Source organism: Cygnus atratus, chromosome Z (assembly GCF_013377495.2).
Source record: "Cygnus atratus isolate AKBS03 ecotype Queensland, Australia chromosome Z, CAtr_DNAZoo_HiC_assembly, whole genome shotgun sequence".
NCBI classification, from domain to species: Eukaryota; Metazoa; Chordata; class Aves; order Anseriformes; family Anatidae; genus Cygnus; species Cygnus atratus.
In genome coordinates, this window is record NC_066396.1 from 1,335,276 (window position 1) to 1,361,990 (window position 26,715).

Consider the following 26,715-nt stretch of genomic DNA (forward strand, 5'->3'; position numbering starts at 1 on the left):
TGGTGATGTAAATTACAGCAATGTTAAAATGCAGTAGTCAAATATTTTGCTGTAGCTTTAAACGCTTTGATAAATTCTTACCTCAATTATGCACTCCTGACTGAAACAAGCGAAGATCTTGTGTACTAGAGACTTTAAACATGTTTATTAAGTGCGCAAGTGTAATTAACAACTATATCACTGTTTTGGAATTAAATATTTGAAAGAAAGACTGATGAATATGATTATACAGCATCTCATTAAAAGCTGCTCTTTATACTCACTCAGAGTTGTCTGTCATCCTCTGAATCCCGAGCTCCAAAACCCACCGTGAGTTTTTATATGCTGCCTGAAGTCCAGGAATGAGCTGGTTTATGTGGAAGTAGCATTTCCCATTACTCCTGTAGATTTTCCAGTACTTCTACATAAGTTTAAATGGCAGGAAAGGGTGGCAGCTAGGACAAGAGCAATTTCTTTTACAAATCACAGAAGCAGTGGTGCAAATTAAAAGAAGAGTGTGAACATAGCTTTCATCTTCACTGCGTGGTCTCCTCCTGAGTTGTTAGAAAAAATTAATAGCGTGCGTAATATAAATCACTGAAAAGTAAATTCAAAATTTCTCCCTCTGGTCAGTGTGTTAAGGTATTGATAGTGAATATTAAAATAAGTTCGCATAAAATAATATCTTAGGACAATTTGAGATTCATCATATAAATGAACAGAGAAGAAAAATAAGACTAATTACTACTTAAGCAGTCAGCAGCAGGTTTTATGTCAAAATACATTTTTAATATTCACATCTTCACAGTAACTAAAGTGCCTTCCAGTGCTGAATCCTACAGCGTTACTATTATGAAAAATGTTTCACTGTGGCTTAAAATACCTTAGCAAACTGTTGGACTGTGCGGAACTTGACGCTGTATTCTTTCTTCCTCTATTTGTTTTAGGCCTTTCTGGAGGTTTCTCTATACAAGTTTTGGACACAGGTTCCCGATTCTTCCATTCAGCTAGTAGTTCTTCTTGCACATCCGTAGGCAGTTCATAAAAAGTCTTTGGATCAACACTAGGAGGAAGTACAATTCCTACTTTCTTGCTGTCGTTTCTACCCTCGGAAGTTATTTCAAAGGCCTGCTCATCTTTATCCAAGGCAGGGACACGCGGAACAGTTTGGCTGGCACCAGCTTCTACAACTGACAAGTCCCTGAAGCTGTGAGAGTCAGCAGGGTTTTCTTCCATACTGCTGCCTGTTAGCACGCTTCTAGGATACTCAGCAGAGCAACTGGTGCTGGAGCTGCGTGTCCAAGCTGATTCTGATTCACGAGCTGATGAGAGGTGTGCACTGTACCCTGCAGAGTGCTCATCGCTGTTCAGCCCCTTAGAATTCGGGGAAGCGCTCTGTACCTCCTCTGCAAAACATACGGGTGCCTGACCCAAAACATTCTCAGCAGAGATCACTTCTCCTGCTTTTTCAGACATAATTTCTTTTTTAATATCCTCTGGAAGTTCCCTGAAGACTGCCTGGTCAATACCACCAGGAGACAAATGACAGGGAAAGTCAGGAATTCTTGCTTTTTTTGTATGGCTTTTCTTTTCCTCTGAAAGTCTCTTCGTTTTTGTAGTGCCAGTTCTGTTCCAGTTCTGGTTCCAAGAAGCACTTCCTTCACCCTGTGAGCCATCTTCCATCTCCTGTGGTATAAGATGTACATAAAACCACAAGCCTACTTATCACTGAGCGCTATGTTACTAACAGCAACTCCTTTAAATTATTCCGTAATAGACAGTAATAATAATAATCAGTAATGCTTTTTTCTAATCTTATTTTCAAGCACAGATCTAAACAGGTAGATTCAGGTAGGAATCCTTTTCTTAATTTAAAGGAGCAACCTTGAAGCTGTATTTTATTGCTTTACTCCTGAGCAGTCAAGAAACAGACGAGTATCAATATGCAAAATTGCTACGTCAGGACAGAAACAGTAAATTCAGTGCACAATGTCATTTTGAAGTCACTGTTTCTATTATGTATGGAAAACATCTTGTGGAATTACTTAGCAGTGTTTCCATAGTCTGCACAGTCTAGCATGTGTGACTGGGGGCTAGATGTGTTCAATTTCAAGTGGGCATTAAAAGCTCACCAGAGCAGAAGCCAGTGCTAGAGGCCAACACAGAACCACATCTTTGTTTAACTTCTAGTCTGAACGGGGAGATTTAAGAATGCATAGTAAGTTAAATAATCACTGTGGAAGCATCTTAATAAAAGCAACAAGATAAATGATGAGCAACTTCAAGGAGATATTAATCTAAGATAAGTTACAAGTTCTATCCCTGGCTTTATCTTAAATGAAGCTGAGATTATTTCCACCAGAATCTGTCGTACAGGAGTATGAACTCTACAGTTTTCAGATGTAAAACATGAAAACATGCTTCGGTGTAACGATACCGAAGTGGCTTATTGTTTCACAAGTGCTAAATAACGGCACATCTTACTGAAACAAAGCAAAAATCAGGAATTATTTTCAGAAGATGTACATCTGGATTTCTCCCTTAGCGAATTCTGTTCTCTTCAAGTCTAGAGGGCTGATAAGCTACCTGGCTGTTCCGCTCAAAACAGATTGCTTAAAACAAATTTCATGCTATCTAATGAAAGAAAGCAAACAAGGAGCACCTGCTCTGAAGATTCCAAATAAATCTTCATTTTTATTTGATGAATACAATTTATGATCCAAAAACTTCCAAGCAGTTAAAGTTTAAATCTATAATAATAAAGACTGAAATATCTCAGAACTTTCTTATCTGCAAAGATAATTTTTCAGCGTCTTTCAGCTTACCTGGACACTTTTACCAGAGCTTGATGTTGGTGGCATCTGCTTTAGATAAAAACCTATTGATCCTTTCTTGCTGCTAGGAACATCTTTGAGATTAGAGAAGCAAACGCTCAGAAGGGTGAGATGAAACGGTAGATCTACATTTACCATCTTTCGAAAGAGTTTCATTAGTATAGCAATCAATGGAGATATAACGTTGCTGCTTTCTGAAACAAACAAACAGTAATTGAAAAAAAAGCCATGTATATAATCAAAAGTAGGTGACTGAAGATTGGTTTAAATAGCAAAGTACAAGGCAATGTATGAGGCACTTCCAACTTTATATTGGGAACTTCCAACATTTTGCATGTTCAGGAACACAGACATCATTGACAATCTAAAAAGCTTAATACACGCTGTTATTCTTAGTATATAACTCCATAAATCCAGTAAGGAAACCTTTATTCATCTCAAAAGATGAATTCCTGAAGTGTCAGGCTCTAAACACTGCTATAGGCTTCCAAAATTATTCATCAATATAGTCATTAAGATGTTTGTTCTGCCCTGCCAGGTATGCCTTGAACTGAATTAAAAAGTTCAGGGAAATAAATTATAAATAAATTCAGGGAATAGCAATTCTGCATGCTAACACAGCAGCGATTCAGATTTATTTCCTCTCCCCAATTCGGAATGAAGCGTCAAATGAATGTTATTAATTTTCTGAGATAGAGCAAAAAGACATTTTATTACAAAATTAAATAAATAAATAAAAAAGCCATTTATCTAAGAACACAATTCAAATCCATAAATCAAGCAGATTATTAATCCAGGAAGCAGACCTCCCCCAGCCCAGGACATTTACTGCCACGACTACAGCCGTGTTAGGCCGGGTTAGAACTTGGCAGTACCCTAGATATTATCCCTAAAGTGAAGTTCTACATGTCTTTAACATATCTCACCACGATACATCCGCGACAAGTAATGGAAAAGCTTTTAAGTATTAAATGTAGGGAATAGCATCATGAAATAAAGTAATTGAGTTTAGCAGAAAAAACAGACCAGGTATCTCAGTTGTTTCTTCTCAATCCAGTTAGCACAAGCCACTTTGACAGTCAAAAAGCACCAGACTAGCTCTTTTCAAAATATTTTTTAACTCCTGGGTTTGTTCTAATACGCATCTTCTGACTGTAGCGTCGGTCAGCCAACATTTAATATCTTTTGACAACATACAGTGCTCAGAGAGGTTAAGGACCAATTTCGTGCTGCTACCATTTTCAAAAATTCTAAGCGTTGCCCTTTTCAAAAATTCTAAGCGTACCTTTTCCGAATTTCTGAACGAGATGAGGTGGAATGGCACACTGACGGCTTTCCCGATTAAACCATCTATCGGTCGCAGAGAAGTGGCGGATAGTCAGTCGCACGGTGTGTGGCTGTCTTCCATCTTTGGATACCCTGTGGAACGTGAATGCGTGCGAAGTGATAAGCTCTCCCAACTCCCTATTTTCCTCCGCTGATTACGTGGGGAACTTTAGGTCCTACCTGCTTCTCTTAATTACCCACAAGTTAGAATTACAAAACCGTGTGAGTACTGTCTCTACGAGTCTTAAAAAAAGACTGGAAAAAAAAAGATGTGAAAATTAAGTGGGTTAGTCTGCAATACTGCCACATTTCAGCAGTTAATACATTTAAATACATTTAGCGTAGTCTTTGCAGTTCCACACTACGTAATCCTCAGCTTCTAGTTTTTAGCTTTTCAAGAAGACTTCCCCAATTCAGGGGCAAAAAAAAAATAGCTAGCTTTTGGAAGAAAGGGAAGAAACAAAGTATGATGTACTAATTTCTCTTCCCCCGCCAAAAGCCGTGGAGGTATTTTCCCTACAAAATAAATAAATAAAAAGATAACAAGATAGGACATAGTAATTAAAAAATCTAAAGACAGAGACTGCTCTGAGAAACATCTAAGATGCAGAGAAAAGATTCCCTGTCCAGAATGCTAACGTAACTAAATTTGCTGTGTCTGTTGTGAGACTTGCATAGATGTAGGGGGAAAAAAAGCCTTCATGACTTGTAGATTATTTTAAGGCTTAGAGAGGCATGCGGAGAATAGGAAAAATATTTCTCAAGAAAAAATATCAAGAACAAGTGCGGGACACAAGGGGTTTTAAAAGTCAGAAGAAATCGAAGCATAGCAGAAGAGAAACAATCCAGCGTTGTGAGGCTATTTTATTTAATTAACTGGTTTTAAACAGTCACAGGATAGAAAGAGAGGATAGGAAAGTCACAGTAGTTAAGAAATGAGTAATGGAATTCACCTGCTATGCTGTTTGCTTTTTCAAATATCTTGGGTTTGGATAGTGCCTGGATTTGTGAGGCAAAGGAAGGGGAAGAAGTGAAACTATTCTTTCAGTCCGACAGAAGAGTAAGTTGTGGAGTAGGAGACAAATATAAATAGTGATAACCAAGGGTCTGAAAGTAGCGACAGACACTCACCTACAGAAAACGAAAGAAAAACCGGGGATCTTCACGGGAAACGAGAGACATTAGTGACGATGCAGTAAGAACTGCAATGCACGACCACAGCAACAGAGAACAATCAGCAAGCGGAACGATGCGGAGACCTTTGTCAGAAAAGCTGGATGGCAACGGAAGGGCTGGCAGCCAGCTCGGGTGGAGGTAGGGGTGAGCCAAAAGACCAGGGGGAAAGAGGAAAATACAGAAAGACGATTCATGGATTAAGAAAAAAAAGAGAGAAATTGGAAAGGCAGGTGCTGTTCCTAAAAATGCATTTTGCTCGGAGAAGAAACGTCAAGTATGAGACAAACCTAACATATGCTCCGAGTCCCTTCAGCTCACAAATTCAGTCATCAGAAAGAGCTATTGAGGGCAGTCACCTGTCTAAGAGGCTACGAAGCAGTTCTTCAATTTTCTCTTTAACTTCCACTTCTGAGGAACATTTTTTAAAGGAATCTTCATCACTAAAGGACTGAAAAAACACAGTAATCCCTTCAATTTTATATTCATTTCAAAATTCTGAAGAGGTAAAAAAAAAAACACACCATAATTCTGTAGAATTGCCTCCAAGATAACCGTGACAGAGCTCAACTGAATTTCAGAACTATATTTTATTATGAGTTATGCTAGGGAACGCATACGAAAATGCAGGAATTGTTCTATAAAGTTAGCAAAATAATTGGAATAATTTCAGTTAGCTAGTCCAGCTAAGCTGCATAGAACTCAAAGCAATTTTTTTGCTCTCTACTAAGTATCTCAGAACAGTACTTGTACCTGAGGAGGGCCTGATGGAGTCACAGGGGAGTCATCTTCTCCATAGCTGAGTTTTTGGATGCGCTGAGCAACGGAAGCCCCTAGTTCCTTCTCTAACACAGCAGATGGAAACGCTTGGAGATCACACACACTTCTAACACCCAGCGTTTCGAGACGCTTGGCGGTTTTGTAGCCAATGCCTAAGTAAAACGTGTATTAAAAATACATAGAAAAAATGAAAATCAAAAAATATACACGTGTCCACACGCTTTCACTTTTCTGTGAACGTTTGTATGTACGCAATAAAAATATTGCCCACCCACGTAGAAATCAGTGCTGACAGTTACCTTCACTAATGCAATGACGGCTTCTCAGCAACATTTTTGGTGAGAAGCTCTGGACGCCCATCCCTGGAAGTGTTCAAGGCCAGGTTGGATGGGGTTTGGAGCAACCTGGTCTGGCGGGAGGTGCCCCTGCCCATGGCAGGGGGTTGGAACTGGGGGATCTTTAAGGTCCCTTCCAAGCCCAACCATTCTATGATTCCATGAGTTTCCATTCCAGTTTTAGAATCTGTCATTAGAAAAGCCGTACTGGGACACAGCAAAGGTCCTGCTGTGCCTGTAGCCTGCAACAACGCTTCCTGGCCAACAACATAGCGGCAGCGTAGAATAATTAGGCAGAGGACTTCCCCAGAATATTCGACCAGGCTCCAAGAGACTGTTTAAATAATTCTCAGTAGGTTCCCAGACAGAAAATTAAAGGCAAACAAACAAAACACAACCGAGAAAACTTTTGCATGTAAAACCTAGCGTCAGTCACAATGTTCAAGCTTCAGTAAACTAGGATTTAAGTATTTTGAAGGTATCTTGTGAAGCGCAGCAACACATTCATGTCACAATCAAAAAATAAGAAGACCAAAGTCGTTTTGTTCCTTCTGCTACATAAAACAGCTTATTAAAAAAAAAAAAAAAGCACCCTAAACATACACCTCTACATCCCCCTGCCCACTTAGAGGAACTAGATTTAAAGTTATTCCATTTATCATCTTTGCAGTACTTTTTCTTATTATTTTAAGGGCTGTCAATATGCTCGCCACCTATGCTTATAGCACCACACTTACCAGGCACTTTTTGGAGGTGATCAAGGTTGCGCATCAGATCTTGACAGCTTTCAGGCAGCAGAACTGTTTGTTGGTTTGGTTTAAAGGTCCCAGATACCAGCTTAGACAGTAACTTGCTACAGGCCACTCCTGCACAGCCTGTGAGGCCGAGTCGAGCGCGCATGGCTTCCCTGAACTCTTCTGCGATCTGAGATCCGATAACCAGTCTTACGTGCGTTGTATCACGTAAATCGATAGCTGCAAAAGGCAAGCAAGCTGCGTTCAGTATCTAAGCGGTCCCTTAGTTGGTTCTCTAATAAGATTTGGGCATTTTTTACATTCTGTCACAGCTGTACAAGTGGTATCACTATGATTTCAGCATCCAAGTTTAACCACACTCCTCCCCAAAGTCCTGGTAAAAGACACTGCCACTGTCTAAACCAAGAGCATACGGTCAAGGATAAAGAATGTTAAGGGAGCATTTTAAACATTAAATACAATATATTAATAGGTGCAAAAGTATTTAATGTTGCAGATCCTTGTATCAATGTAATAAAATGAGAGATTTCAGAATCTTTGATTTAGAGGGCTGCCCTGACTTCGCTAAGAATATCTTCAAGAACAAGAAAAAACCACAATATAAGGAAAATCAGCTCTCTATAATGATTGTACGTGCTTATCTGCCACGGAGATTTATTTTATGTACAGTCTAATTGGAACACCGATTCACACTTGTGATATGTGAACTCTCCAATACAAAGCACAGAGCAAGACAATTTTCCAGCTGCTCAGCTTTGGACAATACTTAGAGGCAGAAAGATACTTTTCCTGAATGTCACAAACGTTGTATTTTTCAGCATGAAGAACGTTATACTCACCTTGGTTGTTGTACACATGGCCAGACACACACACTCTGGAACATCCACTTTTTTGTAGCTGGTTCAGTCTTTTCTCGACAATCTCTGTGATATCTACAAAATTTTCGTCAAACCCGAGCCTTTCCACTAGAGGACAAAATTCTTCCAACAATGCTAGGAGGAAGAGAGACCCAAATTTAACATACAGAATGCTTGCAAGAAGAGAGACCCCATTCTCTTCTGGACGATAAGGCACTGAATATACATTTATTTTATTTATCTATGTATTTACTGAATAAATGAAGAGCAGGTGGAGAATATTTCTCCATCCCACAATTGTCTCTGTCAGCTGCTTCTCTTCTCCTCAAATTTCTTTCCTCATTTCTTTACAAAACGATAGCTCTTAACCTCTGCAGTACCTTCTTCAAAGAAAATCTGCTTCTCATTCAGACTGGCTTTCACATTTATCACTATTTCACCTGTTAAAGCTGCTAGTAATAAAAAGTAGTAATAAGTGACAATGCAGACGTACCATATAATTAAGAGATTCTGAAGAAGTTTACCAACTTGAAGGTTTCAGGATTCCGTTCTCCACCATTTTACATTTGGAAATATGTTAATGAAATCAGTATTTAAGTAAGAAAAAATGTTCCTCAAGAACTACACGGCTATAAACCTAATACAGCATACAGATCCCATAAAACATCAGTATGATATAATACCTGACCCAGACTGCAACCAAGTTTAGTATCTTATTTTACGAAATACTGACATTGATGACCATAATTATCACCATAGTAGGAGGCTCATTCTAATAAGAACCTTTAGCGCAGCATATAGCAGTAATATTGCATGCATACGCATGTGCACACAGAATTTAACCGGATGTGTTTGTCCTGTACTGAAAAATTGTTAATTTTGTACCTGTAACCTTGTATGACATTTCCCTGTATGGAGTTAGATCTTCTCCGTTAACCAGTATCAGCTGAGGACACTTTTCTTTAGCATCTTTCACAGACATCAGTTTCTTAACTCCAAGTTTTCTGGCTTCATAGTTAGAGGTTACTACTATGGATTTCTGCTGCACACCTAAAAATAAGGATTACATGTTTTAAAAGTCTCGGTTTCTTGGTACTTCACAGAAGGCCGGAGTACTTTCATGCCACTGCGAAGACTACAAAGCATAGATTTTGATCAGAACACGACATTATAGAATAAGCAAACAATCCCAAAAGTCTTACTTCACAAGACTGCAAGGGCAGATCTGTTGATTTAGATTAGCAGCTGGTAAGAACATTTTAAAATCTCACGTTTTCCTCTTACCCTTGGCCCCTTTCAGGCAATTTTACCCATGAAAGTGACCTTTATGTATTAGTCAATTTAAGATGTACATCCTCCACCGATCGTAGCCATTACTGACTGCCTTGCATTCAAGCTCAGCTTCTGGATAGAATAAAGCGTGCTTTGAGCATGACTGTGTCAAACGGCTCACCCGTGGAGCTCAGCCCTCTCCGTGCCCACATGCGTTATGAACCAGCCTCAATCCCCAGAACTGTTCAGACGTGTTGGTGAGTGCCCATGCTTGTGCTCCCGAGGATTTATTAATCTCGTAGTCACCGGGCTGCATGGAGCCGAGCCTGCACCTTGCTCACTGCGGATGTGGTTACAGCTGCTGGGTGACTGCCTGCGTGTCACCATGCAGCCCTACCTCCTTGGTTTCTCCTGCCTGAACACAGACATTCCCCAGATTAATCAGCAGCAAAGTAACTCCTACCTAGAGGCTTGTCTCTTAGCTCAGGATTACGGACCATTTCTACTTGGGCATAGAAGCAGTCCAAGTCCATGTGCACAATTACTCTGCACGCCGCGTTTCTTGCTGATACCGACTTGCTGTGGCCTGATGCAAGAAGAGTAAACAAACAGATTAAATATTACTAGCCGCCTTCAACGCGATGAAAGGTTTTAGATCAGTTTATGCTACTAAACATATTACAAGAATATAAAATCGATGAGATTTATATTAATTCTAGCACCGTGTTAATTCTAGGGTCAGTTAGGAGGGTAAGTCATCCACAGCAGCTCAGCTTACTGCTGGGCGTCTTCTCGTTTTCAGGTGGCCATTTGGATTTCTTTTTCAGTGGACTACATTAGTACATAGTTTAAGTGATGCAGTAGCTGTTCCCAGTGGAATATTGAAGTTATTTTGGTATATTTCTGTCAAGTCATCTGCCCTTAGCTCAGTTCTAAGCACAGTAGCAATGACTCCAACCTCTTGTGGAGAGTAACCCTTGTCAGTTCCACAAAATTTCGGGTTAAGGATAAGGCTAACCGAGCTGTTCCTGAGAAGCCTGGGGGACTCGGACGTTGAAGCCTTTCCAGGGGAAGGCAATGAGGGTGGCAAATCTCCACCTGACAGGCAGCAAGCCCAAAGCTGCCGGGTTAATCAGTCCCTCAGTCGGTCCATCAGCCAATTAATCAATCGATCAGCCAACTAATCAATCGATCAGTCAATTAGTCAACCAATCAGCCAATTAATCAATCGAACAGTCAATGCGCCAACCGACCAGTCAATTAATCAATCCATCAGTCAATCAGTCAAGCAATTAGTCAATCAGACCACGCCAGCCCCTCACGCCACCTCACACCATCCCCCCTCAGCCCCCGCCCCGGGCCCCCTCTCACTCGGGGCGGGCGGAGCGGCCTCGCGGCCCGGCTGCGGGCACCGCCACTCTTCCTCCTCCTCCTCCTCCTCCTCCTCCTCGCCCTGCCCGGCCCCGCCGCCGCCCCGGGGCTGCGCCATGGCCCGGCGGCTCCGCGCAGGCCCTAGAAGCGGCCGGGCGGCGCTCAGCGGCGGCGGCCCCGTCCCGCGGAGCCGGAGCAGGCGGCGGTGCCCGCGCGGGGGCAGGGAGGGCGGCGGCGGCTGCCTGGGCTCGGTTCCCGGCCAGCTCCCGGCGCTGCCCGCGTGAGGGCGGCGCTGTCCGGCCCCCCCCCAGCCCCCCCTCACCCCGGGCCGGGCTCCGAGGCCGCGCCCCGCCCGCGGGGCCGCTCCCACCGCCCGCGGGGCCCGGCCGCGGAAGCGGGCGCCGGGCGAGCGCCCCGCCGGCTGCGCGCGCAGCCCGCGCTCCTGGCGCCCAGCAGCCGCCGCCGCCATCGCCAGGGGGTCCCGGCCCCGCTCCCGGCACCGGCCCCGCTCCCGGTCCCGGTCCCGCTCCCGGCTCCAGCCGCTGGGCTCCGGGCGAGCCCCGTCCCCCCGGCCGGGGCCGCGGCGCGGTGCATGGAGCGGCAGGGCAGGATGGACTGCCCCGCGCTGCCCCCCGGCTGGAAGAAGGAGGAGGTGATCCGCAAGTCGGGCCTCAGCGCCGGCAAGAGCGATGTCTACTACTTCAGGTAGGCGCCGGCACCGGGCACCCCCGCGGCTGTAGCACCCCACCCCCCGAACACCCCCCCCCCCCCCCCCCCCGGCCCCGCCACCTGCCGGGGAACCGGGCTCGGGGGGCTCGGTCCCTGCCCGCAGCCCCTCAGGGGCCGCCGACCGGCGGGGGTCGGGCCCTGGCCGGGCCCGGAGCGGCGGCTGGAGGCCGGGTCCCCTTCAGAGCAGCCGGCCCCGGGGTTTGGGGCACCTCCCGGGGTTTGTGGGCACCCGCCGGGCCCGGTGTCCCCTGAGGACCAGCACCGGCCCCTGCCCGAGCCCCTCAGGCTGTCAGCGTGACAGGAGCAGCCCCAGGAGCCCCTCACCTCACCCCGACCCGGAGCTTCTGTGGTGCCCAAACTGTGGGGTAGAAGCAGGGGGCAGCCTCCCTTAGTGCCTCACGAAGCCGCCTGTGGGGAGCAGGAGCTGTAATTTTATTAAAGTTGAACGCGTGTGAGAGCTGCCAGCCTTCCCGCTGCAAGCGCGTGTCGTAGGGAAAGCAGGAGAAGCGCCAGCACCCTCGGTTTGTTTCCCCCTCCTGCCTGCTTTTAGAGAAATGTTTTACGAATAGTTGTTTTCTCGAGGTGGTGATAAAAGAATCAAGTCTGAAAGCGTGCTCTGAGGCCGTGCTCGAGTAGGTCCAGCCTGCTGCAGAGCAGAGGAAACCGCCCTGTGCGCAGGCTGGCCTGCTGGCCACAGCTCCTCTATTTATAGCTCGGTGAGCATCTGACGAACCACACCTGAAACCTCTCGCTAACACTGCTGCCTCTGAGCAGCCTCAGCAGTCTCCTTTTGTTGCAGTGAATGGACTCGAGTCTTCCTCCGGCCAGCTGGAGGAGGGAGAAGGCAGCCTTGCTCCCTCGCGCATCCCGGCTGATGGAGAAGTCGGCTCCTGCCGGTGCCGAGGGTGGCATCACTTGACCCATCACGTGTTGCTGCGAAACAACGTGAAATGTCTGACAGAGGCGTCCCCGCGTGCGGAGGAGGAATAGTGCTTTTCCTCGAGCCCTTTGAACGAATCCAGTCGAGAACTTTTTAAAGCAAATTCTGCCGTCTTGCTGCCTTTGTCTTCTGGCCTCGCTGTCTGCCTCTCTGCATCTGCTTGGCCTTCCTTCGGCGCTGCCTCGTGAAGCCTGGCTGAGAGGTTGAACCCGAGTCCTGCCGCGTGAATCCCGTTTTCTGGATGGCTCCTGGCTTCCTGCAGACCGTTGACCTGAACTTGCTGCGTAGGGCTGCTCTTCCCAGAGTTAAACGCCAGGCTTTTCTCGGGCTAGGCGCTCGCTGCTGACTCTGCTAGAGTACGTTTAATGTAGAAAGCCCAAATAACTTCAGTTATTTGCTCAAAATAGACTGTTGGAAAAACACTTCAGTCATGTGTCCGTCCCGCTACAACGCAGGGGTGTCAGTTTTATGCGCCCCAGATTCTTGACCAAAATATATGGAAATATGTCCTAGCAGTTCCAGGTTTTAGTACTTGCTTCGCAAAGAATGATAATGGAACCTCATTAAGTTCATTAAGGCACTAATATTAGCTGCTTAGAACTAGTTAGCTGACTAAAAACCTGAGGTTTATGGTTTTATGACTTCTTAAGGCTAGAGAAAAAAAAAAAGCACAATAAAAAGGGATTGGACGAAGCTTCATTTACGGTGATGGTCTAAATAATGGCAGTAATTAAGAAGAGCTCTTGCGAGGCTAATACATGTTGCAATCTACCTGATTTGCATTTCGAAACTCGCTTGTTTCGGGACTGCTTTCTGGTGCTTTAAGCTGACACGCGTTAGGAAGAGGTGAATCAGTTGCTCGGATAGACTGAAACGCTTTTAGTGGGTTCTGCTAGGGTGGTTTTTGCCCCTCGTTCACGTACAGCCTTGAGTCGTACTGACCTTGCTGATTATCATAAAAAAGCTATTAAAGGAGGGGTGTGGTGGAAGCAGCTTACAAGTACTGTGCGAGATCAAACCACGGCTTTTAGGGTTAGCCCCTTCTGTGATGATCTGAGCCTTCAGATTCTGCTGCTGCCGAAAATCCTGCTAAGGAGCTCTTTAACACTCTTCGGTTTAAGATGCAGGGCTGTAATCTGCTCATCACTGACTCCGGAATTCTGTCTTTTTAATGTGGGAAAGCGGGAGGAATAAATGCTTCACATTTTAGGACGCCTTCCAGCATGGTTAGCAGTGATGCAGATCTTCTGCCAAACAACCGCAAAATTGAAACTAAAAACTTACCAGGCAGCTCAGAGCTCAGAGTTTGTTGATTTCACTACAGATTACAGGTTTGGAAAAAGAAGTAGTCATTTATGTCTGGAGAAATAACTTCTGTTCAGCAACGGGCCTACTTCTGCACAACCAAAGCGAAACAAAAAAAAATGTTTTTATGGCTGCAGGCAGGACTGGCATAGGAAATTTATCTTTTTTTTTTTCCATTCTGTTATAGCTATGAGGCAGATTTCAGCATCGCTGTGTTTAAAACAAATGAAAACCTGTTTTGATCCAGTAAAAGTAGAGCAGGCCAAATACATTCGAAAGAGCTATGTCACTCCAGCTCCTCTTAAAAAAATAAGAAGTGAATGTTAATAAACACTGTGATGCTGAAATACGTAGGTGGGCGTACAGGGGGCTTTGCCTGGCGTGCCTCAGAGAGGCTAATATTCCCTAAAAGCCTGCGCAGCCAGGATTTGGCACGGCTGCTCGAAGTTTAATATTACACTTTTTTGGCAGTCGTAGGAAGTGATGAAAATACACGTTGCGTTTGGAGTGTGGCATCGCCAGGATGGTTTGATCGAGGGTCCAGTTGCTTAATTGTACGCAGACAGTCAGCCAGGTGGATTTCTCTGTGTGCTGGGCAAATTTCTGTGTGTGCCGGGTAAATTTCTGTGTGTTTCTTCCCAGGAGGCTTGCAGGGGTGACACCGGGGGCTTCGGATGGCTTGGGGAATCCTTGCTAAGGGCGAGGCAGGAAAACCTAATTCTGCTGGAGCTGAGCGTGAGGGGGGGCTTCTATATTTAGCGCTACAAACTTATTTGATCTAGGCGACGCCGCATTAAAAATCGCGGTGCTGAATGTAGGGCAAATGCAGGCAGCGCGGTGTTCTCAGAATAAACGCTCCCGTTAGGCTTCCATCTAGCTGGAAGAAGGTAGGAGTTCCTTACTGACCATCTTTTCTGTGATAAAGTGACCCAGCAGCAGCAGAGGCGAGCTGGAAGGTAGCTTTTCTTCTTCATCCTCAGGAAGAGTGAGTCCTCTCTCTGAGCAGCTCGCCTCTCCGTGTCATTTGTGACATCCTGCCCGCGTCTGCGGCGTGATAATCTGCGTGTTCTCGCTTGGCCTGCAGACAGGATATTGCCTTGAAGGCTCCACATCAGATTTTTTCTTTTAAATCAAGCCTCCGTGCTTGTATGAACCGCGCTTCCAATTTGTCGTAACTGTTGTTATCTTATTGCAATCAAAATCAGCCGAGAAACTCCATCCACAAATAACATTTTTGTACCTGCCTCTCCTTAGTATTCCAGGTCCTAACTGAATTGAAATTGGCACCACGATTTTTTTTAAATTATTTATTCAGTGTACCGTGAGGTAGGGGGTGCTGCTGTCCTGTCGAATACTCAGAGTTGCTTCCAGAGTCCTGCAAAAGCGGGAATTTTGAACAGGGTATCTCAGCTTCTGCTTTAATGAGCCCTTCTTTCTGCTGGTGAAGTCTCCTTAGTGTGCGTAACCTCCTCGGGCATTTACCTGTCGAAAAAGGGTTCTTAAACTTGGCACGAAATGACTTCTTTCACAGCACCAGCGCGTTCGTATTCTGGTTTGGTGCATTTGTTCTTCGTGGGAAAAAAGCAAACAAGAGCTACCCTTCTTTTTTTTTTTTTTTTTTTTCCTAGTTGAGATTAAAAAAGCCGAGTAGTTTGACACGGCTTTCGGTGGGTTCTAACAGGCTCTTACGTTTAACTACAAAAGCTTTTCCAGCCTAGGTGTACCCGTGGGGCAAACAGACATCCCTTTGAAGTTTGTTTTGTGGTTTGACAGGAAGATAAACGCCGGAGAGTTTCCAGTGACAGCAGGATTAGTTTAATTCGGTGCTGGCTTTTTGAGGGCAGACCTTTATCTTTAAAAGCGAGCAAGACGTAACTTCCTGAGTGATGCTCTTGGATGCTGAATTATGCTTACGTTATGTGTAGGTTTACTGTTTATTTTGCTGCTTCCAGAGGTAGTTAGGACATAGAACGAGCCCTAATAGCGAGGTCTAAATCTTGAGACCGTGCTTTGCCTTCTGTGCAAGAAAAAAGTTGTTGGCGTTAGCAGTTTATTGATTTCTCAGTGCTTTTCCTGTTTCATCTTCTCTCTGCAGAGCATCCCCTTCATGGGGTGGGCTTCATCGAGGAGAACTCTCAGTTGCCTTCTTGTTCTTCTAACCTCTTTGGAAACTCTGCATCTTTTCTCCATCGCTGCTCATAATCAAAACGAGGCCAATGGTAGTAGCGAACACGTTAGCTCAGCCTTCGGTCGTCTGGTTTTCTCTGATCGTCTGCAGGTTTTAGCACGAAATATTACGGTAACAATCTCCCCTACTTAAATTTGGTGTAGCTGCTCGAACCACGCTGCCTAAGAGGGTCTTAGTATGTAAAACAAGTTTATTTTCTCAATGGGGTGAATCCATCCCCGGACGGAACAATACCGATGGTTATTACCAAGCCATCGTGGTAACTGACTTCATTTTACGAGGGCACGATGAGTCAGGCCTCGGCAAAGCAGCTGGTCAAGTTGTTCAGGAAACGTAGGACGGGAGTCTGAAAAACGAAGCCAAAATGGTGTCAGAAATAGAAAACTGAACAGCCATCTAGAAAAGAATCTTTTAAAGCTCGTCGCCATCGATTGCTGTTGGTGATTTCGTGTGGCAATATAAACTGTAAGTAGGAGTGTGTTTAAAAAAAAAAAAAAAAGTGTTTTCTTGCAAGGAAGATTAGATCCCAAGTTCTGAACTCCCTGAAGGCATGAGAATGTTTTACTTCACCATTCATATAGTGACTTCTTTACCCAATCTTTGAATGTCTAGGAGTGTGTGTTTGAGCATTTGCACTCAAATCCTCGAGGCGAGGTATCTTCCAAGGATCTCAGAGCAGTCTTTATACGCTGGTGGGACAAATCTTTCACGTTCCCTTTAGAGGTCAGCTACCTAGGAGGCTTTAATGAGCAGCCGTCCAATATTAGGTTCCCTTGAACGTAAGATCAAACGACTGATTTTACTGAGGGATTTCTGTGGTCTTATTTACTATTACACCGTGAAACGCTCGGATATATTCCCAGTCTCCTTCCTTTCCTGGGCTTCATTCCCAACCCACAAGGAGTGACTGGGAGAAATGCTGCGCTTTGCTTTACCTCTGTTAGGTAGCCAAATTAAAACATCATTAATCTGAATCGCCTTGCAAAAGCGTTTTGGCGTTTTTGTTCCTCTTCTTTGGTGTCTGGCCGCTCCGTGCTCCTCCAGGTCGGACTGCAGGATGTCAGAGTGGATCCTGAAAAGCAGGAGCCCTTTAGTTTATGGCTACTTGGGGTAGCTCCAAAAAAACGAGACACTTTAAACCCCAAGAAGACGATGTGTTTTCCCCGTTACCATCTGGTGTTGGAGCATCGAGCTTGCTCCGGTTGAAATTTTCCTCTGAAATCTGTTGGATGGGGAGGGCCGGCATGTAAAAGCTCAAAAAATGACGAAGTCTGCCAGCACTTTTTTTTTTTTTTGAAAGCAACTGAAAACAGAAATGTCTGCCAAGTTTAAGGTTATTGTTTTAATATGCAACACTACTATCTTGCCTGTAAACTTGCTGTGCGTTTTGAACTGTGGGGGTGGCCGGGGAGAGTAGCGTCAAGTAGGCTTTGCTGTACAATAAAATCCAAGGTAACTTCCTTGTATGCGAATTAACTTGTTCTGCTGCTTCACAGGAAACATCTGTAAAGTGCCTTTTTTTAATAAAGTTCCTTGCAAGCTCATTGTTGAAGTTAATCGCCTTCAGCCCGCTAAGAACTTCAATTTGTCTAGCATGTAAATTTGCACAAGCGCGTAGCTGTAGGTGAGGTGTAGCATGCTTCATTTAATCTTGTACAGAGTGATCTGAGTCCTGATAACGTCACCGAAGGAGTAGTTTGTAGATGTTCCACATCACCTCTTTAGAGATGTGCTTTTAGTCATTAACTGATGATGCTGAAAAACATCCCAAAATGTTTACTTTGAAAGGATGAAGAGCAGATGCTGGTACGCTTTTCAGATATGATAGACCCAAGTCTCTCAGGTACACTAAAGATAATTTGGAATAACTTTCCGATTTGGAAATAATATAGAAAATAATTTTTCTATTTGGAAAAAAGCTGAGAAACTTCGAATCGAGGTTGACAAGTTATTAAAAAAGCTCTGGGAAGTTAATAGGTAAGATTATGTATTTGTAACTTTTTTTGTTAATGCTTACAAGGATAACAGTCCTAAAACCATCCATTGTTGAAGGTGTATTTGGAGCTACATGTGTAATTCCACATTTACCTTGTGACTCTAAACCGTCTGAGCGTTGGGTTACGCAGCAGTTTGGTCAGACCAGAGGCTCCCCTATGTCACAGCACCCTGAAAGAACTCTTTCGCTTCTTTCTCTTTGCATGAAAGAAGTGTAAAATCCATGTTCAGGACACTTGGATGAGGGCAAATTGTACCAATTTCCTCCACATCTGGGTAATTTTTCCTTGAAATAATGTAGTGATCCATTTTTTGACTCTTCTAGTGGTTTAAATTCTAGGCTATGTGAACTCAGACCAGCGCACTTAAAAAATCTTCTGAGCAAGCGTGACTTTGAAGTCTGTGCTTCCTTCAACTTCCTTCAGCATCCCTTTCAGCCTGACTTCTGAGGTGTCTCCAGAGCATCATCATCATCCGGAGGGCCCTCTCTGGGAGAAGAAAGCTTAACATCCATCCTTCCACCTTTCTTTTCTACTGAAAACGAAGTTAGAACTTTTATTTTAAAAAGAAAATACCGTTTCATAGTTCCAACCAAGATGCGTGAGTAGCAGGCTTGTATGCAGATGTTTTAGCCCAAATAGATTCTGTAACCCCACTCGTTATCGTTAGTGCATAGCAATTACTTAATAGATGTTCAGATAAAGCTGCTGCAAATAGGCCTTCTGTTTGGCGTCTGCCTAATGGAGCTTTCTTCGCAGGTAAGAGAAGTGAGGCAACTTGGCAGCAGGAGCAGGGTAGAGGTAATCCGGGAGTGATTCAGGAATGAAGGCATTACTTCAGTGGTTTGACACTTTCAGTTCAAAAAATATATATATATTTTTTAATATTTCTTGCCATTTTGCAAGAAGACTTCTTCCAAAGTCTCTTTGTTTCAGATTATTTTTTAATTTGTTTTTTTTTTTTTACTTTTAGCTTTTAATCTCAGCCCAAGTGTGCGTTTCTCCCTTAACACTTAATTAGAGGTGAAATGAGGTATTTTGTTAGCGTACCGCAGTTTCTCCCTGCTAATAGTTTCAGTGTAAAGTGGTGGAATTTGTGCTGTGGATCGAAATAGCTTTTAATAGCAGTCCTGCCAATGATCCATGCTGATAGAGAATATTGGAGCGTATGCTCTGGTTTGCTCTTGCATTACTGAACAAAACAAACAGAAAAGCCCCCCACAATGTTAAATGTCTGAAAAATAGAATTTAAGAATGTTGGATGCGTTTATAAATTCTGCTTTCACTTGGGAAATCTGTTTTCAGAGTTCTCCGGGAAGAATTTTTGGTGGAGTTAGGCTGATGGCTGCTCGCTGCTGGCATTTTGGGTTCCTTCGAGGTGTATGTGAAGCATTTCTCTCCAAGGAAACTGAAGAAGAAAGCTAGTAGAAACAGTGCTATCTTCGTGACAGTCTGTTAGCTTATTACCGAGCAAAAGAAGGTGGTGGTGTGGGAATAACAAAAGATAAAACGATTCTTCCGTGGTACAAAAATCAGGATATAATGGAAGAAGGTGTTAGGAATTGCAATTTCTCCATCTTTTCAGTAGTGACTTAGGTGTGGGCTAAAATGACAGTGTGTAAGGGTTTTAATTAAAAAAAAAAAAAAAAAGCACGTTTTGGAACAGAGAACTTAATCATAAACTTCATGATTTGCTTATAGTCATTGTTTCCCCTTTTTCATTCAGGATTTTATGAAGGATGGGACGGCTCTTCTTACCAGGAGGCTTTATTCAGTGAAGTCGGAGCGAGCAGGGACATTTGGCTAGGCAGCTGGCACTTCTAGACAAGGTTCTATCTTGGACTTCTCTCGCAGGTTTCTGAAGAAGACTGAAAGACAATAGCTCAGATTCTTTTAACAGGGAACTTAGTTGCCCCACGAGGGACTTGCTCCTTGTCTGACCTGCAGTGTAGAATTGCTCCTGCTCTCAGCAAGCTAGGGCGTTCGTCTTCACCATCTAAAATACAACTCAAGCGCGTTGGGTTTAGTTTGGCTTCTAGGACAGCTTCAGTTCTTGGCTTGCAAGAAGCAGAAAAGAGTTTTGTGGGGAGCGTGTGTGTGTATGTGTTGGTTTTTTTCCCTCCCACACCCATCCTTGAGGAGGTTAGCTTTCAGATTGCGATCTGTTTCAAGTCTTTTTCTCCCACCCTTTACCTCTTGTTAATTATATCTTTCCATATTTCTGGATTCATTTAAATATATTTTTTTTAAACGTTTGGCTTAATTAGCTGTTTTTCCCAGAATTCAGTACGTATTCTTTTGTGTGGAAGTTCTTGCCTCGAGGGGTTTTTGAGCTGGAAAAAAAACACAACACTTCGGAGGAAAAGTGAAGACAAAAATCTTCAGTAGTTTTCTGCACAAAGTGTTGTGGAAAACACTCTGAGCTCAGTTAACCTCTTGCATGTCACTGGTATGGAAGCTTTTTGACACGGAGGTCATTTCACTGCAGGGAGATTTGCATTAGACCATCAAATGGCTGTTGACTTTATGCGATAGGTATGTAGCTGTTTTCACGACCATGTACTAAGAAGCTACCTCCAACCAGGGGTGCAGTTTGAGTTTCATGTAGCAGTTCCTGCCAGCAGCTTTTCTGCCAGCTTTTGGGTCTGGGGGCAGCACCGTTGTCCCTTAAGGTGATGCAAACCCTGTGGCTTTTTGTCAAAGTGTGTATCAGCGATGACCCGCTGATGAGCCCGTCCACGGGAAGCCTCGCTGAGGTCGGTGAAAATCTGCAGAGGTGAAACGTATCCGAGATGAGATGTGTAATTCAGTGCAGGCAGTGCGTGTGCGGCGCGTGCATCACCGTCCTGGGTGCTTGAGCTGCGGAGAGAGAAAATTCTGTAATGCGTAAAGAGGGGTAGAAATAGCACTTCCGTAGGAAAACTTGAAAACATCTCACTTATTCAGAACTTTATCTGGGAATTTGGGGTAATAGCAATGCCGTAATTCCAAATGAGTACGATTTAAATAACTTCTGTACGAGCGACTGAATTTACGATGATGGGATTTACCATACGTACAATTGCGACTTTGGACCTGCTTCATATTCCGCACCATCTCGCTTGCTGCTTGCTTGCTTGTTGCTCAGGTGCTTCGCTGGCTTTGCTCACCAGTGTAAGTGACTGAATAGCCAAGAGATGTCACCTCGAGTCTTAGTTCTGCCTGTGTCTTTAATCCCCTGCTGTTTGGTAGCTCAGAAGGGTTGCTGTCGAGTCTAGGCTGACCTTAGCAATCAATTTAGACCTTGCACATGATCTTTACCTTTTGTGCAGAGAAGTTCCTGCCCTTGGACGCAGCCTGACGTGCCGTTTATGCTGCTTACGCTGAGTCTGGTTTAGCCTGACACGTAAATTAAAACGTGTGCCAAGGATGGGATTGGATGTATGCAGGGATCGGGCAGGTGTGCCATCGCTAATCCACACATCAATGAACGTGCCACATGGAATAAAGATAATGGAAACTTTTTGGATCTTTAACAAGGCGTAAAACCTGTTGTAAGAAGTCAAGGTTGTATCCTCTTGTACAACAAAACATACTAAAGTGTTTTCTTCTTTTTAGTCCAAGTGGTAAGAAGTTCAGAAGCAAGCCTCAGTTGGCAAGATACCTGGGAAACACTGTTGATCTCAGCAGTTTTGACTTCAGAACGGGAAAGATGATGCCCAGTAAATTGCAGAAGAACAAACAGAGACTAAGGAATGATTCTCTCAATCAAAATAAGGTTTGTTAGTAAATACTGTGTTTAAGGATATCCTAAGAATTTCCTTTCCTGTAGTTCATTTAGCAATTTCTTTTCTGCTTAAAGCAGCCTGCTTCTAAGTTGTACGTGTATGTTTAATTTTTAGTAGTGGTAGAGATGCAAAATTTTTAAATAGAGGGAATGCTCTGCTACTACCAAGGAAATACCAAGGTGATGTTAAGTACGGAATAAAGGTCTGAGTAACTCAGAAGTTGGCTAAAGGCTACGAAGAGCTATAGTTCTAGTCATCTGCCTGAGTAATATTCTAAATGGTAAAAGTTAGGACTGTTGACGTCAGTTTCTTCTGTGCAAGACTTCAGAATTCCTAATTCCTATGTTCATCTTCCTGTTCTGAGATGAAATAGTTCACATTTTGAGTACATGCCAGGAAGCTTGTTTTCTGAGGCAGCTTATTTATCTGTACAAATCCGAATGTCCGTTTGGAGCCAAGCAAGGCCAGATATTTTTCTGCTTGATTGGGCCTTTGTCAATTGATCGGATTGTTCTCTCATTGTCTTAGTTCTCTTTGAACAAACATACCCTTTTGAATGCTGAAGAGAATATGTAAGGTAGATTAAAAATGAAAGTCTGAAGCATAGAGGATTAAAATAATGGATATAGCATATAAGGACAGGACAAGTAAATTTATCACTCTCTCAGATACTATATTCCTGAACAAAATATCGATACCTTGTACAACAGTTCTCAAAAGTTCAGAAGGATTTCTGTAACAACCTGCAACGTTTTTCTTTTGGGAGAGCTTTATTCTTTGAGATTTCGTAATTTACAGTAGTGCATGAAAGTACCGAACAAGTTGTAGCTGTGTCTTGTGCACTGTTGGTTTTGGTCATCTGCCGCTTGTAATTTGTGAACCAAACATTTCATGCGGATTGCTTTTTATTTAAATCATGCCTTCAGATTCTTTCATTTTCTTCCCACAGACGTGAGGCTTTCAAATAATACAACTATTGGGGCTACTCCAAGGAAGTGTTTTGGGTGGGCAGTTTGCATGAGCAGAAATTACAACATTTGGTGTACAAAATCTAGACGAGACTGTGCTAATTTTGTATTGCTATGATTTAGATTGCTTGTATGTCGTTTGCAGTAACTCCTAACTGTCAGATTAGAATCTATAATTAATGCTTTCTTTTCTTTTAGGTAAGTAAGACTTATTATTTGAAAGTGAATGAATATGTGGCTCGTGAGCTTTCAAGAATTTCTGCAGTCTCTGCGATAGTTAAAAATGGGACCTCAGCTTAATCGTGAAGTTTATGCTTTCTTCCGTCCACCAGACATTGTGAAAAACATTGGTTGTGGTTGTCTTGTAGTCCGCCTTGCAGCTGTGCTGCTAGAGGGACCATAAACGAGAGCCTTGCGTAGGCATGTTTGTGTATAAACTTGCTCATATTTTATGGGGTGTTTGTTTTTGTGCAAACAACTCACCACGAACGTTTCTAAACTCTTTGGCTCCCCTTCTGTTACAAGACCGAATATCAAAATATACGTTAGCCTTCTTTCTGCGACGTCTCTAGACGGTTAGATTTATGCATCTGGTGGATGGAAAGGCTGTCTTGCCATACCTCTAGCTTTGGAGAGTCTCATCGTTAGCAGCCTAGAGCTCAATGTCAGAACTGACACGTGAACCTCTCCTGGTTCAAACTGGAACTGAGGGTAATACATGCTAATAAATGCTTTTCAGTTTTGACATTCATGTGCAACAGTGTAAATGACACACACTCTGCTAGCAAAATTGTACTCTCTAATCTTAGTAGTATGCATTCATATTGGTCTTTCAGTATTGAAAATAAAGGCATATATTTGATAGGTTGAGCTACTGTAGGACTACAGGGGTTTTGCTTCAGCCTAAAATAACCTTCCCGCTGTTTTCAGTGTAACCATTTTTACCTTTCAGTTGCAGATTAAGTTATTTATTTGGAGTGCTTTTGAAGAGATAATGAAATAAGGAATACAATAGATACAGAATAGAATCATAGAATATCCCGAGTAGGAAGGGACCCGTAAGGATCGTCGAGTCCAACTCCTGCTGTGTTTATAAAGAAAAAAAGTGCTTATTTTTTTAATTTTGAAGGGGAACTATAATAGAGGCTACTATTTAACATGCTATCTAATTATAGATGACTTCTTAGATTATAGGATGCGAAAGGCTAGGAAGTACATTGCTGAGTTTTTAAAATGTTTTCATGATGGGGGCATATTGATGCTTCTGGAAATAGGTCTTCAAAAAAGATACCAGACTGAAATTCTTTTGGAAACTGTTACTGGAGAATAAATAAGGTGCTCCTAATGAATAAAAATGAGCAGGGGACACCGATATTTCTGCTGTTTGATATATTGCTGTCGTTTCTAGAGCAGGAGAAGATTTTTGTGTTAGTAATCAGGCGGTGTAACTCCCACATATTTGTGTTTCTGGATGCTGAAGTTTTGTAGGTGTGCTCAAAGCTCAGTGTGGTGAACTTCAGGTGGTGAACCTGTGTCTGACCACTTGAAACGTGTAGGTAAAGTCTTTTGGCCGGAAGGCTCAGAGTTCCCTGTGCTTCAGGAGAGGTGCTGACTGTACATCAAGGGATGTTTGCTGCTACTTCCTTCCTCAAGACGGATTGGAAGCTCTTTCCATGTCAGGGATGATTTTTGTGTATGGCGAGTTTATGGTTTGTTGTGAAAAAGAGTTTCTCTGAACATCCTTCCTGCTAACTTACGATGGTTTTTCCCTGTAACTCAGAGGATCTGCAGGTGCTGGAGAAGATGAGCTTAGCAAGTTTCTGTCCTAAAGAGTTTATTTGTTGTTCAGCACTCACAGTGACTGTTTTGCTAGGAGATCAGCGAGCCCAGATGTGACTGTGATGAGAAAGGAAACAAAGTAAGACAGTAACGAGTGTAATTACAGTGCTTGGGACTTGATCTGTTCTTTGTTTAAACAGTTTATCCTAATGACCGTTTTCTAGTGTGTTGCTTCGATTAAAAAGCATATTGGACATCTAGTCCTTAAAATGGCATTTCCTGTGTAGTTCATTACTCATCAGGGTTTTGCTTTAATTCTAGGGGCTAGGTCATTAATGTAGCTGAGTTTAAGTTCTCACACTGCCTGAAGGAATTTCCTTTTTTTTTTCTTAAGCTTAGTTTAATGGGTATATTTTAAAATTTCTCTATAAGTCATATTACAGGACAAAAGGAACCTGTATCTTTTTTTTCAGGAGCTTGAAACGAAGGCCTGTGCTCCAGAAGTGTTAGCTAAACCAGATTTATCCCCCATGTTGTGGATGGCTCTGTCATATTATTGTTTCCATAAATTTTCATAGCTGTTTTACCACTAATACTGATGCTACTGCAGAGAACGTCCCGGAGGCATGGACTTCAAAGGTTCACGTACGGCTTTGAACTTGATGTCACAAGATCAGGGAAAGCGAAGCTGGTAGGATAAGTAAAGTCTGTCACAGTTCTGGTCTAGCTCTGGTTGGTGATTCTGTGCTCATCAGAGCTGCTTTAAATATAAAAAAAAATACACGGAAAAAGTCTAACATTAGACTTCATTAGACATCAGTTAGAGATCCTGTCAGAGGGTTCACCGTAGGCCCCGTATTTGACAGGAGGGACGTATTATTACTGTTTTTAGCAGTAATATGACAAGACATGGGGACTGGCTTCTAGCTGTGAGTTTATAAATGAGAAGCGATAGATTCCTGCGTTTCTGAGGAAAACTTCCATGGGAATTTGTGATTTTAGCATTGTTATATTTAAATGAGTTAACTGCGCTACCTGGAAATGAAGAAAGGGGACCTATAAAATCGCAAGGTGTTTTTAAAGGAGCGGTAGGAACAGAGACAGAAAGACTTCCATTGAAAATAATATGTTTCTAGAACTCTTTCAGAATTCTTTTGTGTTTTAGCATACTTTTGCTGCTCTGGAAAATTGTTTTGGCTTTCCTGAGAGGCTGAGTGAATCGGTATTAAGCAAAGATTCCCCAAATGCTACAGGGCGAACTTAAAAATGTGCGTGTGAATTGAGTTATAATGTTGAATAGCTAGGAATGTACGTGGTACTCTTGGTAAATCACCTTCTTTGCCGTCTGGATAAAAAAATTCAGGCCTGAAGTACTGCAACCATCCCTTCATTTAGGTAATACTGAGATGCCCAGATAAATATGAAGCATTACTCTGTTGCTTTTTCCTATCGATTACATTCCTTAAAATTATGTGGAGGAATTCCTTATTTTTCTATTCTCATTTTTCTACTGGAAAGATTTTTGTGAGAAAAAAGCAATTTCTTGGATTTAGAAATGGGAATTAAATCTCAATCTTCAAATCCTCAGTATTTAGATTATACAACTTGGACTAGATGACTTCATAAAAGACACTGTTAAACAAGCATGTGCTCTCTGGTTCTTAAAAAATCATTAGCTTTTAAGCTAAAGACACATCCAGATGATGGAAGCTAGCTACTCACTATGGGTATTCTGTAATGACCTGTATAAAAATGACTTTAAAATATGGCTAGATGCTCAGGTTTATTAACCAACAAGTCTTTTCACTACACTTGTTTCACATTAAATTCTTATATTTTCAAAATATCCCTCTTATTTTTTACTTTTTATTTTAAAAGTGTCCCTCTTTTAGTGCTTTGCTAGGTCAGTCTGACGGGGTGGTTCTTCCATCATCAAAATGCCCAGTATTTTAGCACACTTGTGTCCTTGCAAGGTGGATGGCTGATGAGAGGGTGTGTGTGAAGTCATTCTTTCTGTATGTGTGCAGTGTAACACCTATAAACCAGCAATCAGACGAATATCTTTGCACAGAAAGTATGCAGAAAGTAATTTTCAACATGAAAACCGTCCTACGGGCAAGGCACTTAATGCCTCTCCAGGATGACACGGAGCTATGAGATTCTTCTTGGTAGAAATCATTCTAACGTGATCCTTGGATGTAGTCCACTATCAATGTTCACTGTGCAATTTTTATCCAATGATCTCAAAGCCAATTATAAAACTTTCTTGTAAGATCTGAAATATCGCACAGTAACTTTTCTGCCTTTTGAGCAAATAGCAGTAATTTTAAAAAAACATTTTTCTTTGTCAAAAATTAGATATG

General features: G+C 42.8%; 2 protein-coding genes across 3 annotated transcripts in view; one reads left to right on the forward strand and one right to left on the reverse strand.

Moving 5' to 3' along the window:
* Window positions 1-118: 118 nt before the first annotated feature.
* Window positions 119-10,888, reverse strand: POLI (DNA polymerase iota). 2 transcript variants are annotated; one of them, XM_035559976.2, is made up of 11 exons: window positions 10,683-10,888; window positions 9,775-9,897; window positions 8,925-9,089; window positions 8,022-8,174; window positions 7,165-7,401; window positions 6,066-6,244; window positions 5,672-5,763; window positions 4,099-4,232; window positions 2,805-3,007; window positions 863-1,665; window positions 119-533 (listed from the first exon to the last, which is right to left on the reverse strand). In XM_035559976.2, exons 1-11 carry the CDS (start codon window positions 10,798-10,800, stop codon window positions 401-403), a joined length of 2,340 nt encoding a protein of 779 aa, XP_035415869.1. In that variant the 5' UTR covers window positions 10,801-10,888; the 3' UTR covers window positions 119-400. The 2 variants fall into 2 exon arrangements, with proteins under 2 accessions (XP_035415869.1, XP_035415871.1); XM_035559978.2 differs by having other exon boundaries at window positions 119-434; window positions 10,683-10,886.
* A 224-nt stretch (window positions 10,889-11,112) lies between these two features.
* The window catches only part of MBD2 (methyl-CpG binding domain protein 2), a 32,824-nt gene continuing 17,221 nt past the window's right edge, over window positions 11,113-26,715 (forward strand). Inside the window, exons 1-2 of the mRNA XM_035560001.1 lie at window positions 11,113-11,387; window positions 21,436-21,595. Coding sequence (XP_035415894.1) covers window positions 11,275-11,387; window positions 21,436-21,595 — 273 coding nt within the window. The 5' untranslated portion in view covers window positions 11,113-11,274. The remainder of the gene's footprint in view (window positions 11,388-21,435; window positions 21,596-26,715) is intronic.